Below are 18034 nucleotides of genomic sequence, written 5' to 3' on the forward strand. Positions count from 1 at the left end.
CTCTAAACAGATATCATTCCTCGCTTTTTCAGTCATAAACTATCTGGAATTTCTTAGTCCCGTATTTATTTTGAATATAGTCAATCCATCTTCTCCACTCAAGTTTATATTTCTCATTTGAGTGGTCCTTGAGATTATGCTGATATTTTAGCCATCTCTGCTAAGTTTGTTACTTTTAATGTCCATTCTTGAATAGTAGGCAAATCTTCCTTCTTCCAGTATTGTGCCACCTTGCTGCTGTTATTGAGTCTCTATAACAGTACAATCAGTAGTTATATCTAACAGAAATAACTGAGGGGTAAACTTTATCCTTTTTTAAAGAACATTTTGCATAATCCGCCATATTTTTATCCAAAATGCTTTAACCTTTTTACAAGTCCACCATATATGGTAATATGTAGCATCAACACAATCACATCTCCAGCATTTAGGTTGTAAATTCGGATATATGTAAGCCAGTTTTTTAGGATCTAAGTGCCATCTATAAAAATCTTATAAAAAGTTCTCTCTCAAATTTTGGGCTTGTGTGAATTTTACATTTCTTACCCATATCTTTTCCCATGTATCCAACATTATTGGTTCATCAAAATTTTGTGCCCACTTTATCATACAGTCTTTGACTAATTCTGTTTCTGAATCCATTTCTATTAATACATTATATAACCTTTTTATATGCATTGCAGTGGTGGGTTTCAAAATTTTTTGGAACCTCTTCTGTAGGTGTGGCCTGCTTTCTGGGTCCACTGGTGGAACCTCTTCTAACCGGTTCGGTAGATTTGACGAACCGGTTCTACTGAATAGGTGCAAACTGGTAGAAACCCACCGCTGATGCATTGGGTCACTCTTAAAACACTGCCAGAAACATCTCAAAAGGTATGTTAGAGTTGCTAGTAGTACGAAAAAGTAGTTATAGAAGCATGTTATCATTATCATTATTATCATTAATATTTCAAAGATAAGTGACATAAAGGGCTATTTAAAATTTCTAGGTAGAATTTGAAAAATGTTGAGATGAATAAGTTAATCTCTTTTTTATGTGGAATGGGGCAACTTGCTATGACCAGGTTCCACGGCCAACTCTCTGCAGGACAACTTGCCGTAACCGACTTGTTGCGGGACAACTATCCGAAGGACAACTCAACAAATACAAACTTAAATTAATTTCAACAGAACTGTGGCCCGTAATAATTAAATAAAGTTACAATTATTTTGATGAAAACATGGTCACCAATTGTAAAAGCAACTGAAGGAAATGATTAATACAGCATTGAATTGTCCTCCGGCGAGTTGTCCCGTGGAGAGTTGGCTGCGGTGAATTGTCCTACAGTAAGTTGGCCATGGCAAGTTGTTCTAGAGCCTCTATATGTGCATTTATGGATTTTTCAATACTTCAGAAAACAAATCTGTGAAAAGATACTCTTTAGTTGGAAATGTAAGACTTTTTTTCTAAATATAAAAAAGAATATTGCCATGGGTTCAATTAGCTGCAGATTTAGTTGTTCTGCAACTGGACTAAGCAGTGTGGAAGTTAGTTTCAAAGTAGAGTGATATGTTGCCTATATTTTCCTATCCAAAAATCCACATAGGAATTGTGCCTGGAAAGCTATACACAAGGCATTAATGAGATTGAAAAAGAGCTTAAATTTGGCATCTAACATTAAGGAAACATTGACTGTATGAACAAAGAATAAAAAGGTAAATTGAGTAAAAAAAAAACAGTTATACAGTTATAAAAGCAAGAGGGAAGTATATGCAAAAGTTCCCAAAGTTCTGAGACATTAAGCGTTGTACGTAATCAGAGAACCGGGTGTTATGAGAGTGTGTGAATGTTATAGGAAGGTTGGATGAATGAATTAGGTGAGTGGGTGGAAAGGTGGATGTGTAGGATGGAGAGAGAAACAGATTGATTTCTGTATTGTGTGAAAGTCAGATCTATACATGTACTTTTTTTGTCTGCCATGTCATATTTGGAAGCTTCTACTATAAGCAAATACCTTGCAAGGTAAGGCTGAGGAGTTCGGTCAATTCCTCGCGGATAAAGTGGCTCGGCTTCGGGCAAACCTGGACTCCAATTGCGCAGAGCCAGCCGAGGTACCGAGGGAGGGTCTTGAGCACCATCGTTGGATTGATTTTCAGTCTGTTACCCCTGAGGAAGTGGACAAGGCCATCGGAGCAGTGAGTGCCTCCACTTGTGTACTGGACCCGTGTCCCTCCTGGCTGGTCGCGAACAGCAGGGAGGTGACATGGGGCTGGATCCAGGCGATTGTGACCGCATCTCTCCGGGAGAGGTCTTCCCCCCCCCCCTTAAAGGAGGCGGTGGTGAGACCCCTACTGAAGAGACCGTCCTTGGATCCAGCCGTTTTGAATAAACCAGTCCAGTCTCCAACCTCCCCTTTGTTGGGAAGGTTGTTGAGAAAGTGGTGGCCTCTCAGCTCCGTCGGTCCTTGGAGGAAACCGATTATCTAGATGCCTTCCAATCTGGTTTCAGGCCTGGCTACAGCACGGAAACTGCTTTGGTCGCACTGACCGATGATCTCTGGAGAGCCAGAGACGGGGGCCGTGCCTCCGTTCTGGTTCTCCTGGACCTCTCAGCGGCCTTCAATACCATCGACCATGGTATCCTGCTGCGGCAGTTGCAAGAGGTGGGGGTGGGAGGCACCATTCTTCGGTGGTTCTCCTCCTACCTCTCAGGCAGGTCGCAGTCGGTGTTGGTTGGAGGACAGAGGTCAACCCCTAGGTCCCTTAATTATGGGGTGCCGCAGGGGTCGGTCCTGTCCCCCCTCCTGTTCAACATTTACATGAAGCCGCTGGGAGAGATCATCCGACGGCACGGGATAGGATACCACCAATACGCGGAAGATACTCAATTGTATCTGTCCGCCCCGTGCCAACTCAGTGAAGCAGTTGACGTGATGTACCAGGGCCTGGAGGATGTGAGGGTCTGGATGGGGGTGAACAGACTGGCTCTCAATCCTGACAAGACCGAGTGGCTTGTGTTTTTTCCTCCCACAAATTGGCTTAGTATTCCATCTCTCAGGCTGGGGGGTGAAATTATACGCCCCCTCAGACATGGTGCGCAATTTGGGAGTCCTCCTGGACCCACAGCTGACTTTAGTTCATCAGTTGTCGGCTGTGACCAGGGGGGCGTTTGCCCAGGTCCGCCTGGTGCACCAATTGTGTCCCTACCTGAACCGGGAGGATCTTACAACAGTCACTCATGCCCTCGTGACCTCAAAACTGGACTACTGCAATGCGCTCTACATGGGGCAGCCCTTGAAGAGCGTTCGGAAACTCCAGCTGGTCCAGAATGCAGCAGCGCGAGCGATTGTGGGTGCAACTCGGTACACCTACGTTACACCTATCCTCCGCGAGCTGCACTGGCTACCTATTGGTCTCCGGATACGCTTCAGGGTCCTAGTTATTATTTATAAAGCCCTACATGGTATTGGACCTGGGTACTTGAGAGACCGCCTTCTGCCAATTACCTCCCACAGACCCATTCGATCCCACAGATTAGGCCTCCTCCGTATTCCATCTGCCAGCCAATGTCGGCTGGCGACTACTCGGAGGAGGGCCTTCTCTGTGGCTGCTCCGGCTCTTTGGAATGAGCTCCCCCTGGAGATTCGGACCCTCTCCACCCCTTGGGCCTTCCAGACGGCCGTGAAGACCTGGCTGTCCCAGCAAGCCTGGGGTTGAGTCCCCCCCCCCTACTCGAATTTGCTGTGTCTGTTGTGCTTTTAAATTGTTCGTATTGTCTGATTGTTTTTGTCTTACTTTTTGTAATTTCCCCTCCCTTGGCTTTTGTTCAGCCGCCCTGAGTCCCTTCGGGGAATAGGGCGGCCTACAAATTGAATAAACTCCAAACTCCAAACTAAATACTGTACAGAGTTGATTGTATTCATTATCAAGATTTATGTGTATGTCTAGTGTGAAATCTGATAGCAAGATCTGCCTGTTCCTACTCATAGTACTAATGGAAGAAATCCAATACTTCAATAGCTTTAATAATGATTACAGATCCCTTTGAAACCCATTAAGTATACATCAAATCACCTGTGCCTTATCAGGACCAGGTTTTCAGCAAGTGGACCAGATGGGCCAGTATGTTCAGCTGCCTGGATCAAGATAGACCAGGTAGATCAGCAAGTAGGGCAGAGTCTACTATAATCAGCGGCCCCTTTACCAGTTTTGGCCCAAGATTAGTCAGCTGCTGGAACAGCAACTTTCTGATGCTGTGTGCTCATCTTCTGCTACCTGATAAATATGGTGGGAATTCTGACAAATTTGCTACCTTTCTATAGATTTCTATAAACGTCAAGATTTTTCCATGAATCAGTCGCAGATGTTATATGCAATTAGTCTAATAATGAAAGTCAAAAAATAGCCATAGTTGCAAAATTGGCACCTCCCATTTTAGTGCAGAACAACATAAGCTTGGACAACTACATCAATTTTATGACACTGATAAGGGCTAACTTTAATGATGCAATCAAACAAGAGGCTCCCAGTTGTGAAAACTATCATCTCTGACAGAGTAAGTGCCAGGTGAGAGAATACCACTGACTTTATGCTGTTAACTCAGGATTCAACTATAATGAAAGAACCTTAAGAGACCATTTAAAAGAGGAATTGTCAGGTGAAATATGGGATTCATTTATCAGGACCTTTGAGGATTTCTAGATCTGTTTGGCTATAGATGGGAGACTTAAGTTGTGATAAGAGTACAAGAGGGTTAAAGAAGATGTCACTGTTCTTCTTACTGTGTTTCCTCCATCATCCCCATTCACATGTATATACCACAGATTTGAGAAGTTGAATCCATGAAGCTGAGAACTGACTTTCATCATCTGTCTGAGAAAACTTGCATTGAGCCACAAAAGGCTTACATTTTTTATTATGAAGAATCTGACAATGTAATGCCGTCCAAAGCCTCTTTCCTTCCAGACCATCAATAGAAGAATGTATTGGGTTCAAATGAATAATCCACATATTCATTAGGATAATGAAACCTTTGCTTCTTTGTAACACAAAGTCCACAGCCGGCAAGGCTTCAAATATCCATGCAATCTGTTCCACAATAGTCTTGCTTGGCAAAAAAAAAAAAAAAAAGCAAAGAGGAAAGTGCAACACCCACCCACCCCCATTTGTTCTCATTCCTGAAAATCAGAGCCCCATGAAAAATCACAATTTGATATCAAATATAGAGATAGCATACCTAAAAGTATTTATTGATTAAGAGTTTACAGAAAGGCTTCATTTCCCCATCTTCTTCCTTCCTCCTTCCAGTGTTTATATCATTTTTATTAATAAGGATAGTTTCCCATATATTTGTCCTTGATTATTGGCTTTAAACTCTATAATAATTAAGAATAATTATCTTCTTCACCTTATTTGACTGAAGGAAGTTAACATTTTAACTCAAGGAGATAAATGTTTAGCTGATTTTTATTCTTATTACTTGAACAGTGAGAGTTGAATATGTGAAGTCGTTGGCTACATAAATTGAACAAAGAAATAAACAGCCAGCAATGTTGTATGGATTTGTACCATCAGTCTTCATGTAATTTATGACCAATTTTCATAAATTTTGGGTGAGTTTTAATAGTGTGTTTGGAAAGTTTGCTCATTGATTCTGAGAATCTTGCTGTTAATACTGGAGCATTCAGGTAATTTTTCAGTGGCTTTGTGATTACAGTCTCTACTATAAATTAAAGGCTTTGACATACCTGTGCTGGATTATTTGGGCTACTATAGTTCATCAAAACAAATCCAGATGAACCTGGCTATGTAGAGCTCATTATACTTTGGAAGCAAATGTCTCTTCGCTGTCAAGATCAAGAAAACAGCAAAAGATCCATTAAGTAGAATAAATGGGAGGAAAAAACTTAGAATTTAAACCAGGAACAAAGTGTGTGTGTGTGTGTGTGTGTGCATGATCTATAACAATTTCTGTTTTCTGTAGCATGTAAATTATATGTATATTGCTTTTTGTTTACAATAAAAAAAAACTTCTTTAACTATGTCATATATATAAGGCTTCTCTTATACCAGATTTCTTAATATTGGGTTAAGTTTCTAGAATATCAAGTTTTATTCCTGCTTATTGTGAAGTCCCGGACAAGAATATTCTGAAGTTAGTTGATAAGAATTCTGTTTGTTTATACTTCATGTTACACATTTTATTACCATAGAACTACCATGTTGTGATGCGTTACTAAAATTAAACTAACATTTATTGATAAATTTAATATTTACTTAGTTACTATGTCATTAGTGGTATATTTGAGTCAATTAGTTTATTGTTTACATAACATGGATAGAATTTAAAATGAAATATATATATATACCTTGGTTCTTCACAGATGGTACTAGACAGGAAGAAGCCGAAGAGGAACTTAGTGAGGAAGAGCATTGGTTTGGGAACTCTTCAGAAACCCCATCAGAAGCATCTTATGGAGAAGTCCAGGAGAACTTCAAATTATCCTTTGAGGACAGGATCCAAGAACAATCCACATCTCCAGACACTTCTTTGGGGAGCGGAACTCCTAGTAGCAACACATTGGAATTGGTGGCTGTTGAGAATGAGGCCATAAGAGATGTATTACAGAACAGGGAACATCTCTCTTCTAGCGTATCTTCTTCTATCTGTGATGATGATAATCCTGGGTCAAACAAGCCATTGAGTAGTAATTTGAGACGTCTGCTGGAGGCTGGTTCTCTCAAGCTAGACACTACTATCACAGTTAATGGCCGGGTTGAGTCCCCAGTAAATCTTGGCTCAAATATCTCTTTTTCTCCAGCTACACATCATGCCCAGCAGCTAAGTGTCCTTGCAAGAAAGCTAGCTGAAAAACAGGAACAAAACGATCAGTATGGCCCAAACACAGGTTTCATATGGAATCAAGGCAAATGGTTGCCTAACTCAATGCCCTCTTGCAGCTTGTCTCCAGATTCAGCAATCCTAAAATTGAAAGCCGCTGCCAATGCAGTCCTTCAAGACAAGTCTCTTTCTCGGACTGAAGATCCAACAATAAGGTTTGAAACCTTCCCTTCACCATTTAGTTCTCAATCAGCAAGCTCCACCTTAGCTGCATTATCAAAGAAGGTCAGTGAAAGAAGCATGACTCCTGGGCAGGACCATTCACCTCCCGCAAATTCTTTCCTTTCTCTCACCTCAATGACTTCTTCAGCAGCTCTACTCAAGGAGGTGGCTGCAAGAGCTGCAGGCAGCCTTTTGGCTGAAAAGAAAAAGTCACTGATTGTAGAAGATCCCCTGCAGCTTTCAGACATGAAGCAAGAGAAATTAATTCCACCACAGTCTTTGGAACTATTGTTACTCCCAGCCCCTAAAGGAAGAGCTTCTAAAACCACAAATTCAGGTAGGAGTTCTCATTTTGCTCTAAGTTCTCTATACTTCTTCATCTCTGTTTCATTTACATTATACAGAAAATATAATTAAACAGAAAACAGCAAAAATACTGTATTCACAACAAACACTCCAGCATCTTGATGCCTGAAAGGGAATTATTGTTTCAAATATTTTTTGTATTATGGACAAAAAACGTATCAGGAAAATCCTGTATGAAATTTAATAGGTGAATTCAAATAACTTTTTATGTTTTACAGTACAGAATATTATGTTTTAAAATATTTTCATCACAAAGAGACGATTTATCAGATTGTTTTGCCCTAACAGCATGCTATTTCTGCTTTACTTTCTCACACTTACATGGTTTTCTACAAAGCATTGTGCCTAAAACCATGCTTGCCACTCATGAAGCTTGCAAACATACTAGGCCATGCCCATCATTGTCTGCCACACTGCATTTTTGACCATTTGAATTTTCCAAGTGAGCTTCAAGTACCGCTATGTAGTGTATCAACTGCCTAAGCAGCCTTTCAATCCAGAAAGGGCATAACTGCTACAAAAATGATGTTGTACAAAGGCTTTCTTTTTTATAAATTTCATTGAAAGGTTTTTACATAAATAAAAGGTAAACAGGTAAAGATAAAAGAAAAAATGCTGAAAACCAGAGAGAGATAAAAAAGAAAAAGGAGTAGCTTCTGATCATCTTTACAGCAGTTAGAAATAAACATTCTATCATTCCCCCTCCATTAGAACTACATTATGTACACCCCCCCCGCATTCAATGCATTTTAAATCCAGAAATAATCAGCTCATTTTCTTTCCATTTTCAGCGAAAATGTCCACAAAAAAATTTCTAGTCTTTTATAAAATACTTATTGTTTTGTTCCTAATCTAACAGTCCACTTCTCCATTGTGGGAACTTCTGTATTCTCCCATCTTTGTACATATAGGAGCATGTATGTAAAGCCAGTTTTCCACGAGTTCTTTCTAATTGTCTGCCCATAAATCCTAATTTAAAAATATGGTTTCATATGATACTAATTTTTATAAATTTATTGCATCATTGTATGCATTTGTTTCCAGTACTTTTTTTTTGCTTTTTCACATGTCCACCATGCATGATAAAATGTCCCTTCATGTTTCATATTTCCAAAATAATTAGTTCCTTTATACATCTGGGAAAATTTCTCCGATGACCTGTATCTCTGGTTCATCATTCTATAACAATTCTCTTTTAAATTATAGGACAATATTAATTCTAAACTTTTTAACCACTTCCTCTCTTGTTAAAACCAAAGTTCTTCCCCATGTTGTCATACACTCTTTTAATTTTAAACTCTGTGTTGCGCAATTTTAAGCGGGTATGTTGAGTGCGTGGGATTGAATGTGTTAGTATGAAAGACCCACTTTTAGTATTATTATTGCTGTATTCTTTTTGTGTTTTAACTATATTGTGGGGACTGTTTGTGTGAGTGTTTGAGTATGCCTGATTCGGAGGACCTGGCGGGGCAAGCGGGGGCCATTGGGGTGGTTGGGGGAATTATACCCACGGGAGAGAGTCGGAGCATTGCGGTCATAACAGGGAGAGGCAGATACGGCGGGGACTTTACGGCTGGCCATTACCGGGGAAGGAGGGTTCGCTATATCGCAGAGATCCCTCCTTCCGGCCCTATGAGTCCCACTCCAAGGTCAGATGGCATGAGCAATCAGGACCCTGGTCTCAGGCTGCTGTCGCTAAATGCCAGGTCTGTTATTTATAAGGCTCCCCTTGTCCGGGACTTGATTGTAGACGAGGGGGCAGACCTGGCATGTATTACTGAGACATGGCTGGGCACGGAGGGAGGAGTCCCCCTTGTAGAGATGTGCCCAGACGGGTTTCAGGTGCTTCATCAGCCGAGAGCCCAGGGAAGGGGTGGCGGTGTGGCTATTGTAGTCCGGGAGTCTTTAGCTCCTCGTAGGATCCCTGCTCCGGAGCTTGCCGGGTGTGAGTCCCTACTAGTGAAGTTGGACCTCAAGGGTCAAGCGGGTTTGCTGCTAACGTACCTGCCTCCCAACTGCGTTGCAGCAGCCCTCCCCGCGCTCCTCGAGTCAGTAGCCGAGCTAGCAATTGAGTTCCCTAGACTAATGGTTCTGGGGGACTTCAATCTGCCTTCGCTCGGTGAATACTCTGATGGAGCGCAGGAGTTCATGGCTTCCATGACAGCCATGGGCCTGACCCAGGTAATTCGAGGCCCTACCCACTCAGCGGGGCACACACTCGACCTCGTATTCCTCTCGGAGCAGTGGAGTTATGATCTTGGTCTGAGGGGAAATGAGATCATTCCCCTGTCGTGGTCAGACCACTACCTACTGAGGCTAGACTTCCGGAGGCCAAACCCCCACCGTGGGGAGGAGGAACCGACAAGGTGGTTCCGCCCCAGGCGACTGATGGACCCTGTTAGGTTCCAGACGGAGCTTGGGGTCATTCCAGATGCTCTCGCCCACAGTTCGGCGGAGACTCTTGCTGCGGCCTGGCACTCGGCAGCATCAGAGTCTCTGGACCGAATTGCGCCACTACGGCCCCTCCGGGTCAGCGGCTCGCGGAGACCCCCTTGGTTCACCGAGAAGCTCCGCGAGATAAAGCGCCGGAGGAGACGCCTAGAGCATCTGTGGAGGTCCGATAGGTCCGTATCGAACCGAGCACTGTTGACAGCTTGCACCAAGGAGTATATTCGGGCATTGAGAACTGCCAAAAGATCACACATTGCCTCCTTGGTAGCGTCCGCCGAGTCCCGCCCAGCCACCCTGTTTAGGATAACCCGCTCCCTCCTAAATAGGAGGGAGACGGGGAACCCCCTGCAGGGTAAGGCTGAGGAGTATGGTCAGTTCTTGGCGGACAAAGTTGCTCGGTTTCGATCGGAACTGGACTCCACTTTCGCAGATCCAGCCGAGACACAAGGGAATGACTTGGCAGACCATCTCTGGGTTGAGTTTCAGGATGTTGCCTCTGGGGATGTGGACAAGGCTATGCGAGCTGTGAGTTCCTCCACCTGTACACTGGACCCGTGTCCCTCTTGGCTGATTGCCAACAGCAGAGAGGTGACACGAGGCTGGATCCAGGCGGTTGTTACCGCCTCTCTTCGGGAGGGATACCTCCCCACCGCGCTTAAGGTGGCGGTGGTGAGGCCCCTCCTGAAGAAACCGTCCTTGGATCCAGCAGTTCTTAATAACTACCGTCCAGTCTCCAACCTCCCCTTTGTGGGGAAGGTTGTTGAGAAGGTGGTGGCCTTACAGCTTCAGCGTACCTTGGAGGAAGCTAACTATCTTGACCCCTTCCAGTCTGGCTTCAGGCCCGGTTACAGCACTGAAACCGCTTTGGTCGCATTGACCGCTGATCTCTGGAGAGCCAGAGATGGAGGCTATGCGTCCATCCTGGTTCTCCTTGACCTCTCAGTGGCTTTCGATACCATCGACCATGGTATCCTTCTGCGACGACTGCGGGAGGTGGGGGTGGGCGGCACTGTTTTACAGTGGTTCTCCTCCTACCTCTCGGACAGGTCGCAGTCGGTGTTGGTGGGGAGGGAGAGATCGTCCCCGAGGCCCCTAACGTATGGGGTGCCGCAGGGCTCGGTTCTGTCCCCCCTGCTATTCAACATATACATGAAACCGCTGGGCGAGATCATTCGGAGGCACGGGATTAAGTACCACCAATATGCGGACGATACACAGTTGTATCTGTCCGCCCCGTGCCAACTCAATGAGGCGGTGGACGTGATGAACCGGGGCCTTGAGGCTGTTAAAGACTGGATGAGAGCTAACAAACTGGTGCTCAACCCGGAAAAGACCGAGTGGCTGTTGTGTTTTCCTCCCAAAAATTCGGCTAATGTTCCATCAATCAGGCTGGGGGGGGCAAAATTTATACCCCTCAGACAGGGTCCGCAACTTGGGAGTCCTCCTGGACCCACAGCTGAGTTTCGACCATCACTTGTCAGCTGTGACCAGGGGGGCATTTACCCAGGTTCGCCTGGTGCGCCAGTTGCGGCCCTACCTGAACCGGGAGGCTCTCACAACAGTCACTCGAGCCCTTGTGATCTCTAGGCTGGAATACTGCAATGTGCTCTACATGGGGCTGCCCTTGAAGAGCATCCGGCGACTTCAGCTAGTCCAGAACGCGGCCGCGCAAGTGATCATGGGCGCACCACGGTTCGCCCATATAACACCGATCCTCCGTGAGCTGCGCTGGCTACCTGTTGATCGTCGGGTGCACTTCAAGGTCCTAGTTACCACCTATAAAGCGCTCCATGGTAGTGGATCTGGCTATCTGAGAGACCGCCTTCTGCCAATTACCTCCCCGCGTCCCATCAGATCGCACAGGGTAGGCCTCCTCCGAATTCCATCCGCCAGTCAGTGCCGACTGGCGACTACACGGAGGAGAGCCTTCTCAGTTGCAGCTCCGACGCTATGGAACAACCTCCCCGTGGAGATCCGTACCCTCACCACATTGAGGGTACAGTCCAGGCCTTCCGCACAGCCCTCAAGATCTGGCTATCCCGTCAGGCCTGGGGATAGGATTTATTCTCACCCCGCCCGAATGTTGAGTGAATGTTGTGTTTTATGGCTAATTTTTTTTTTATTCACGTTTTTTTTTTCTTTTATGTCTTGTCTTGCACTCCCTTCCCCTATTGTTGTAAGCCGCCCTGAGTCCCCTCAGGGAAAAGGGCGGCCTATAAATATCCAATAAAATCTAAATCTAAAAAAATCTCTTGAACCTATTTTTTCTTTAGCAATCATGTACTCAACATTTATACATAATTCATTTTCAAATTTCTATTTTATGATATATACAGTATCTGGCATTTTTAAATATATATTAATATTTCTCTTAATTGTGCATGTGAAAACCATTGACAATTAAATCCCTCTGCAGTCAATTATTTTCTCAATTTCCGCTTATGTTCTCCATTTTCCTGTACTAGCAAATCTTGATATATTAACTATTTTCCTTTCCCGTTGTCTCTGTACAATAAAATACTTCTTGTGCTGATGCACTTAAACTTATATATTGCTCTATAGTGCTTTACAGCACTCTGAGCGGTTTACAGCGTTGACATATTGTCCCCAACAATCTGGGTTGTCATTTTGCTCACCCCAGAATGATGGAAGGCTGAGTCAACCTTGAGCTGTCAAGATCAAACTCCAAACTGTGGGCAGAGTTAGCCTGAAATACTGCATTCTAACCTCTGTGCCACCAGGGCTCTTGTCGGCTTCCTCAAGAGTTACCAACTCAAACTCATCCCAGGTCACTTCACAAGTTGGAGCTGTTAGTGAACGTGACTAAGAGTTGCTCTAAGCAATTTTATCTGCCAGATATTCAGAATATATCGCAAATAGTCCTACAGATGATTTTCTGACCTGTCTTTTCCAGCACGGATTGAGTTAACCTAAATAGGGTTATTGGATAGCTATTCCCATATGCATTAAGTGTGGAGAAATACTTGACTTTTTGTGCCCTTATTGCCATGAGATAATTCCAGATGTTTGATCAGACTAGCTCCCAATTTTCTTCCAGGGAGGATTAAGCATTTCTTTTGGTGCTTCATCTCCTGGAGCTCCTCAGTTAACCAAGAGCCACCCACCCATTCCAAGCAGCAGTTAAGTGTTGGCTAAACTATCCATTACATCTTCAGGAAATCCCTTAACTGCCTCTGGGCCCATCAGTTGTCTGGGGCATGCCAATCATTGGCTTTATCTCAGAGGGGTGAGGTGTATGATATACCTTTAAAAACGAGATACCTGCCAGCGTCTCAAATAGAAATACAGACCATGTTCATGGCAAAGATGAATTATGGTATCATCGTACTAAAGGGGAAAATAGAATTTTGTAGAGTATGCTCTATAGAATCCATTTATCTCATTTTACTCTGAATAATACTCCCTTTTTTAAGTAGAAGGTAAGAAGTAATGAATAAATGGAATAATAATATAATAATAAATAATGGAAAAAGGTGAACATATTCTAATGTCTTCTATAAAGTATGAATTTATTCTTCCTTATGATTCAGATTGTTTAACATTTAATTGTTTAACATTGTTCTCATAAAAGTTTAGATATACTATTTGGTGCTATTGTGAAAAGGGAAAATTTTAAAGATATTTCTCCAGAATTTATTTTTTAAAGGTAGTATGCTGATTACACAAAGAAATGATTTTTGAGCATTGCCAGTTTCTGTCTGGTCTGCTATACAAACATTTTAATAACCATAACTTTTTTTCCAAGATTAGCAAGAAAGTGGATTGCCACAGACTTCTGGACATCCTGCATAAATCTTGGAAAAACATGTATGAAAGTAATAAAATCTGACATCCTGCAGTGAAATCTGATAATCCATATTGACAATATGAAACAGTACCATCCATAATGTATAATACATGTAATGTTTTTACCCTGTTAAGATGACTTTATACAGGCTAAAAGTAATAAATAAAACAAAATATAATCAAACATAGTGGAAAAAGAAGGTCAACCAAAGCATATGGCATTCCAGGTACTATGAGATTCCCATTATCTCTCAGGATTATTCTAAATTCTAAAAAGGGTTAATGAAAATTCAAGAACTTCTGAAAGACTACTTTTTACTCATACAAAAAGGAATATTTCATGATTCATAAGATAACCATTAAGAATTGGAATAGCTTTCATTAAAAATCAATTTTTAAATGCAAACTGTCCACATTATGCTACTTGCACAAAGACCCAAACAGCTTTCAGAGATAACAAGATTGTGCCCCTGGCCCCTTCCAAATTGTTCACTGTTCCACCTGTTGCAATTATTTCCACATTTGCATAAGTAGTGGCACTCAAGTCAACAGGAAGTCATGTCACGAGCATAGCTGAAGAGAGCGTTTGTTGCTCTTTTAAAACCACGTTCCCTTTCACTTTAGCAGGGTATTAGGAGGGTTTTATTCGTTTTTTGTATATTTTGTGTTTTTTACTCATAAAAAATTGAAAATGTTTTTGGAAAAATATATGGAAGAATTGGAACTTATGATTTAAGAATTATTGTCTGTAAAAGAGGTGATATGCTGCTGTTGAAACACATAATGCTCTGTAACAGGCAATCTGTTACTAAGATATACAACTTGAAGGAAAATGTCATAGATATGCATTTATTGGAGAAAACTGTTAGAAACTGAACTGGAAGGCGGTGGGCCTCATAGGCCCTGACAATCACTCGTCTTAGCCACCTTCCAGTGGTAGACGGGGACACCCTAGCCCCCAAGGAGGAAGGCTGAAAAGAGACAAAGAGAGCCTCCGATCTACGGAAAGGATCTGTCCTTTTTAGGTAGATTCTTAGGGCCCTATGGACATCTAACTTATGCCTCCCTATCTCTAGATGGCCCCGGACAGACGTCCGGAAGGACCACCTCCTGAAATCTGTGGAAAAGGGAATTGACCTTTGGTAGGAAGGTTGTGTCCAAACATAGGACCACTCTGTTATCATGAAAGGTGCAAAGGTCAGACCAGGAAGATAGTGCTCCGAGCTCTGAGATGCGCCAGGCTGAGGTGACCGCCATTAAGAAGGCCACCTTAAGTGTGAGGAACTGAAGTGAGGCAGAACTAAGTGGTTCAAATGGTTCGCCCACTAGGGCCTGCAGAACTGTAGGGAGATCCCAGGAGGGAAATATATGAACCACCGGGGGCTGCAGGTTGGAAGCCTCTTTTAGGATATGTCTGACGACTGGCTGCTGGGCCAAGGGAGGAAGATGACTGTCCTCTAGGACCACGATATGGCCTGCACAATGATATGCTGCATGTGTTCAGGAATGTCCTGCATAAAATCCCCAGGAGGAGATTCATCCCTAGGGACTAGGGGCCCCTGGGGAGCCAAAGGGACATGTGGGACCATATCAGCCATAGTAACTGTGGAACAGCCAAAAGGATCCCCCTGCAGCTCCCCCATATCTCTCCCAGACAGGGGGGATAAATAAATTTCTGTTTCCCTCCTGGAACATGGGGTGGGGAGGAGGAGAAGAAGCCGCCTGCCCCCTATTGGGAGACCTGGACTGATACTGTGTGCTGCAATGGCCAACTGTCTCTCATCCCTGGCTATTCTCTTCTCCTGGGCCTTCTGCCTGCGTTGTTCCGTCCCTCTCCACTGCTCTGGATTGGTGCTGAACAGCAGGCGCCCTGCCTCTCTTGCTCTTGGCCTTAGCCTTCCTCAGAGGGCTGCACTGGCTCTGGGCACTAGAGGGACCTGCCTCCTTTGCAGGGCTGTTGTTGGCCATGACCCTGTCTAACTCTCCCATTCACGGCCCTCTACGCAGCTACGGTACTCCAAACAGTGATTCAGGACTGTGGCAGCCTTCCGCATCTCTATCTCCTCGCAATCGGTCTCCTCAGCAAGTTCAAAGCAATCGGCTTACCTCCAAGCTGATTGCAAAGTGCTCCACGTGGCGGTCGCTTAAAATGGCTGCCGTGAGGTGGAAGGGCTGCCAGTGCTCTCAAAATGGCTGCACATCAAGCTGCAGGGTTTCCGACACTCCGCTGTTCAATCTTGCCGGTAGGAAAAGGCAGACCATCTGTTTGAAAGAGCCTCACAACCTCCACTAGTCCGGAGGATTCCTCGGCTCCAAGTTAAAGGAGGCAAGGAAATTCTCCCTTGAGGTAAGGAGATCCCCGCAGACCAGGAGGCTGCATTATACGGCCCCTATAAAAAGCTCCCAATTTCATTATTTAAAATAGCCAATTAATCCAATTTTCTGTCAATAGTCCAGTTAAAATCCAAAGACTGAGAAATAATTCAGAAGTGGAGCCAAGGGAAAAATAATCCTCTCTTGGACCAGACTGAGTTAAACTGAGGCCAAGGAAGAGGACAGTCAGAGGCGTGTCTTCAGAATTATTGACTCAGTCTCTGGACCAATCAGGGCATGAGAATACCCCATGCCTGAGCTGTCCTGCTGGATCCATGGAGAACGGAAGGATTTATTGATGATTTCTCAATTTGCCAATTGAAATGGTTAAATATGGGAAGAACTGAACTACGTAATGTAATCCTAAAGGTGGTGGAGTGATATTAAGTCTATTTGTAATTGCTGTAAAGAACTTCAGAGGTTGCTTCTTCAATTATCTTTTTTATTAATATGCACTTTTTCGCTATCTTTTCTTTAAAAGGTTTTGTTTTTAATTAGTTTTAAATCTTTATTTTGTTACCTTTGCTTGTGATATTGTCCCTGATTGAAAGAATAGCAGTAGACTTATATACCGCTTCATAGGGCTTTCAGCCCTCTCTAAGCAGTTTACAGAGAGTCAGCATATTGCCCCCAACAATCTGGGTCCTCATTTTACCCACCTCGGAAGGATGGAAGGCTGAGTCAACCCTGAGCCGGTGAGATTTGAACCGCTGAACTGCTGATCTAGCAGTAGCCTGCAGTGCTGCATTTAACCACTGCGCCACCTCGGCTCTAGAACACTCACCAGGTGATCTAGCTTCTCTTTGTAACTCTAAATGTGTACTCAGAAATAGGGTTTGGGTGAAATCCAGTGTCCTTCAGGCAGACTCTGCTTCAGAACGAGAGCTTGATGTTTCAGAATGAGAGCTTGAAGTTTTTTCCTTGGTTCCTGGCCCTTTATTGCAATTCACTGACAGATTCTCCTGTTGGAATCCTCATGAGGAGGAGCCTTAGGGTGCACATGTGGGCAATTTTTTGGTTTCTATCCATAAAAACTCTGGTAGTCTGGGCTTGCTGCCAGGTCACTGATCTTGGCCTCAGCATCATCACTATTCTTTCGAGATGCATCAACTCGCCATTTTCCCCACCCGGAAGAGAGGGGGGAGGGGAAGAGGGAGAGAGAGAGAGAGAGTATTCTTTAAATAACTGTTTATTAACTGAATGTGTGTTTGATTGCAAACGATTGTGACTCTGATTGCACTATGTGAATGAATTGCAACCAGCCATCCAGTCAGCATACTCTGTCCCTCCATTAAGCCTCTCTTTGTAATCACTCTTACATGTAAGACTAGTACAGTACTCCTGCACTGAACTGCAGTCACCTGTGAGACATGACAAAATTAGAGGAAAAATAGAGCTTTTAGGAAAACTGCCATATGGAGGTCCAGGTAGAATATACCTTTTGTGTTTCATAAGTGGGGCTCTGTTCATGGAGTCGGTAAGGAGCTACCCAAGTATTTGGTTTATAGCTGATAGATGGCTCTACTTTAGTTGTCTATTATAGCATATACCCATTAGTAGATAGGCTTTCTCTTCACTTTCATAAATCACCTCAAGTTTCAGGGTAATCAAACCTGAACTACGAGACCATGAGTAAAGCTCTCAAAAGCTTTCAGATCTAAATTGTAAAGTCAGGCATGTCTAAAGGTTATGAAATAAGAAATTATGAGGTTATATGATATGTTTTTTATATTGGCAAGATACTAGGCTGTGGAAATCTTTTCAAATGGGTATTTCAAAATGCATATAGTGAGTACAATGTATTGCTCTTTGAATTGTAAAAGCAAGCTGTGTCTTTTTCTGAGTTTGTAAGCTGTTTTCACATGCTGAAACACCTTACAGTGGCTTGAAATAAGACAAGCTTAACTACAGGTAGTCCCCAATTTATTACCATGATTGAGCCCAAAATATCTTTGAGCAAGACAGTTGTTAAATGAATTTTGCCCCATTTATGAC

General features: G+C 43.4%; 1 protein-coding gene across 6 annotated transcripts in view; it reads left to right on the forward strand.

Moving 5' to 3' along the window:
• Positions 1-18034, forward strand: part of ZNF827 (zinc finger protein 827) — a 156678-nt gene that overhangs the window by 37216 nt on the left and 101428 nt on the right. For all 6 annotated transcript variants that reach the window (XM_014059333.2, XM_014059335.2, XM_014059332.2 and 3 more), the window contains exon 2: positions 6363-7379. In XM_014059333.2, the coding sequence (XP_013914808.1) occupies positions 6363-7379 (1017 nt within the window). The remainder of the gene's footprint in view (positions 1-6362; positions 7380-18034) is intronic.

The sequence above is a fragment of the Thamnophis sirtalis genome, unplaced genomic scaffold (genome assembly GCF_051295495.1).
Source record: "Thamnophis sirtalis isolate CommonGarterSnake01/CBP01778 unplaced genomic scaffold, rThaSir2_p1.2 scaffold_10, whole genome shotgun sequence".
NCBI classification, from domain to species: domain Eukaryota; kingdom Metazoa; phylum Chordata; class Lepidosauria; order Squamata; family Natricidae; genus Thamnophis; species Thamnophis sirtalis.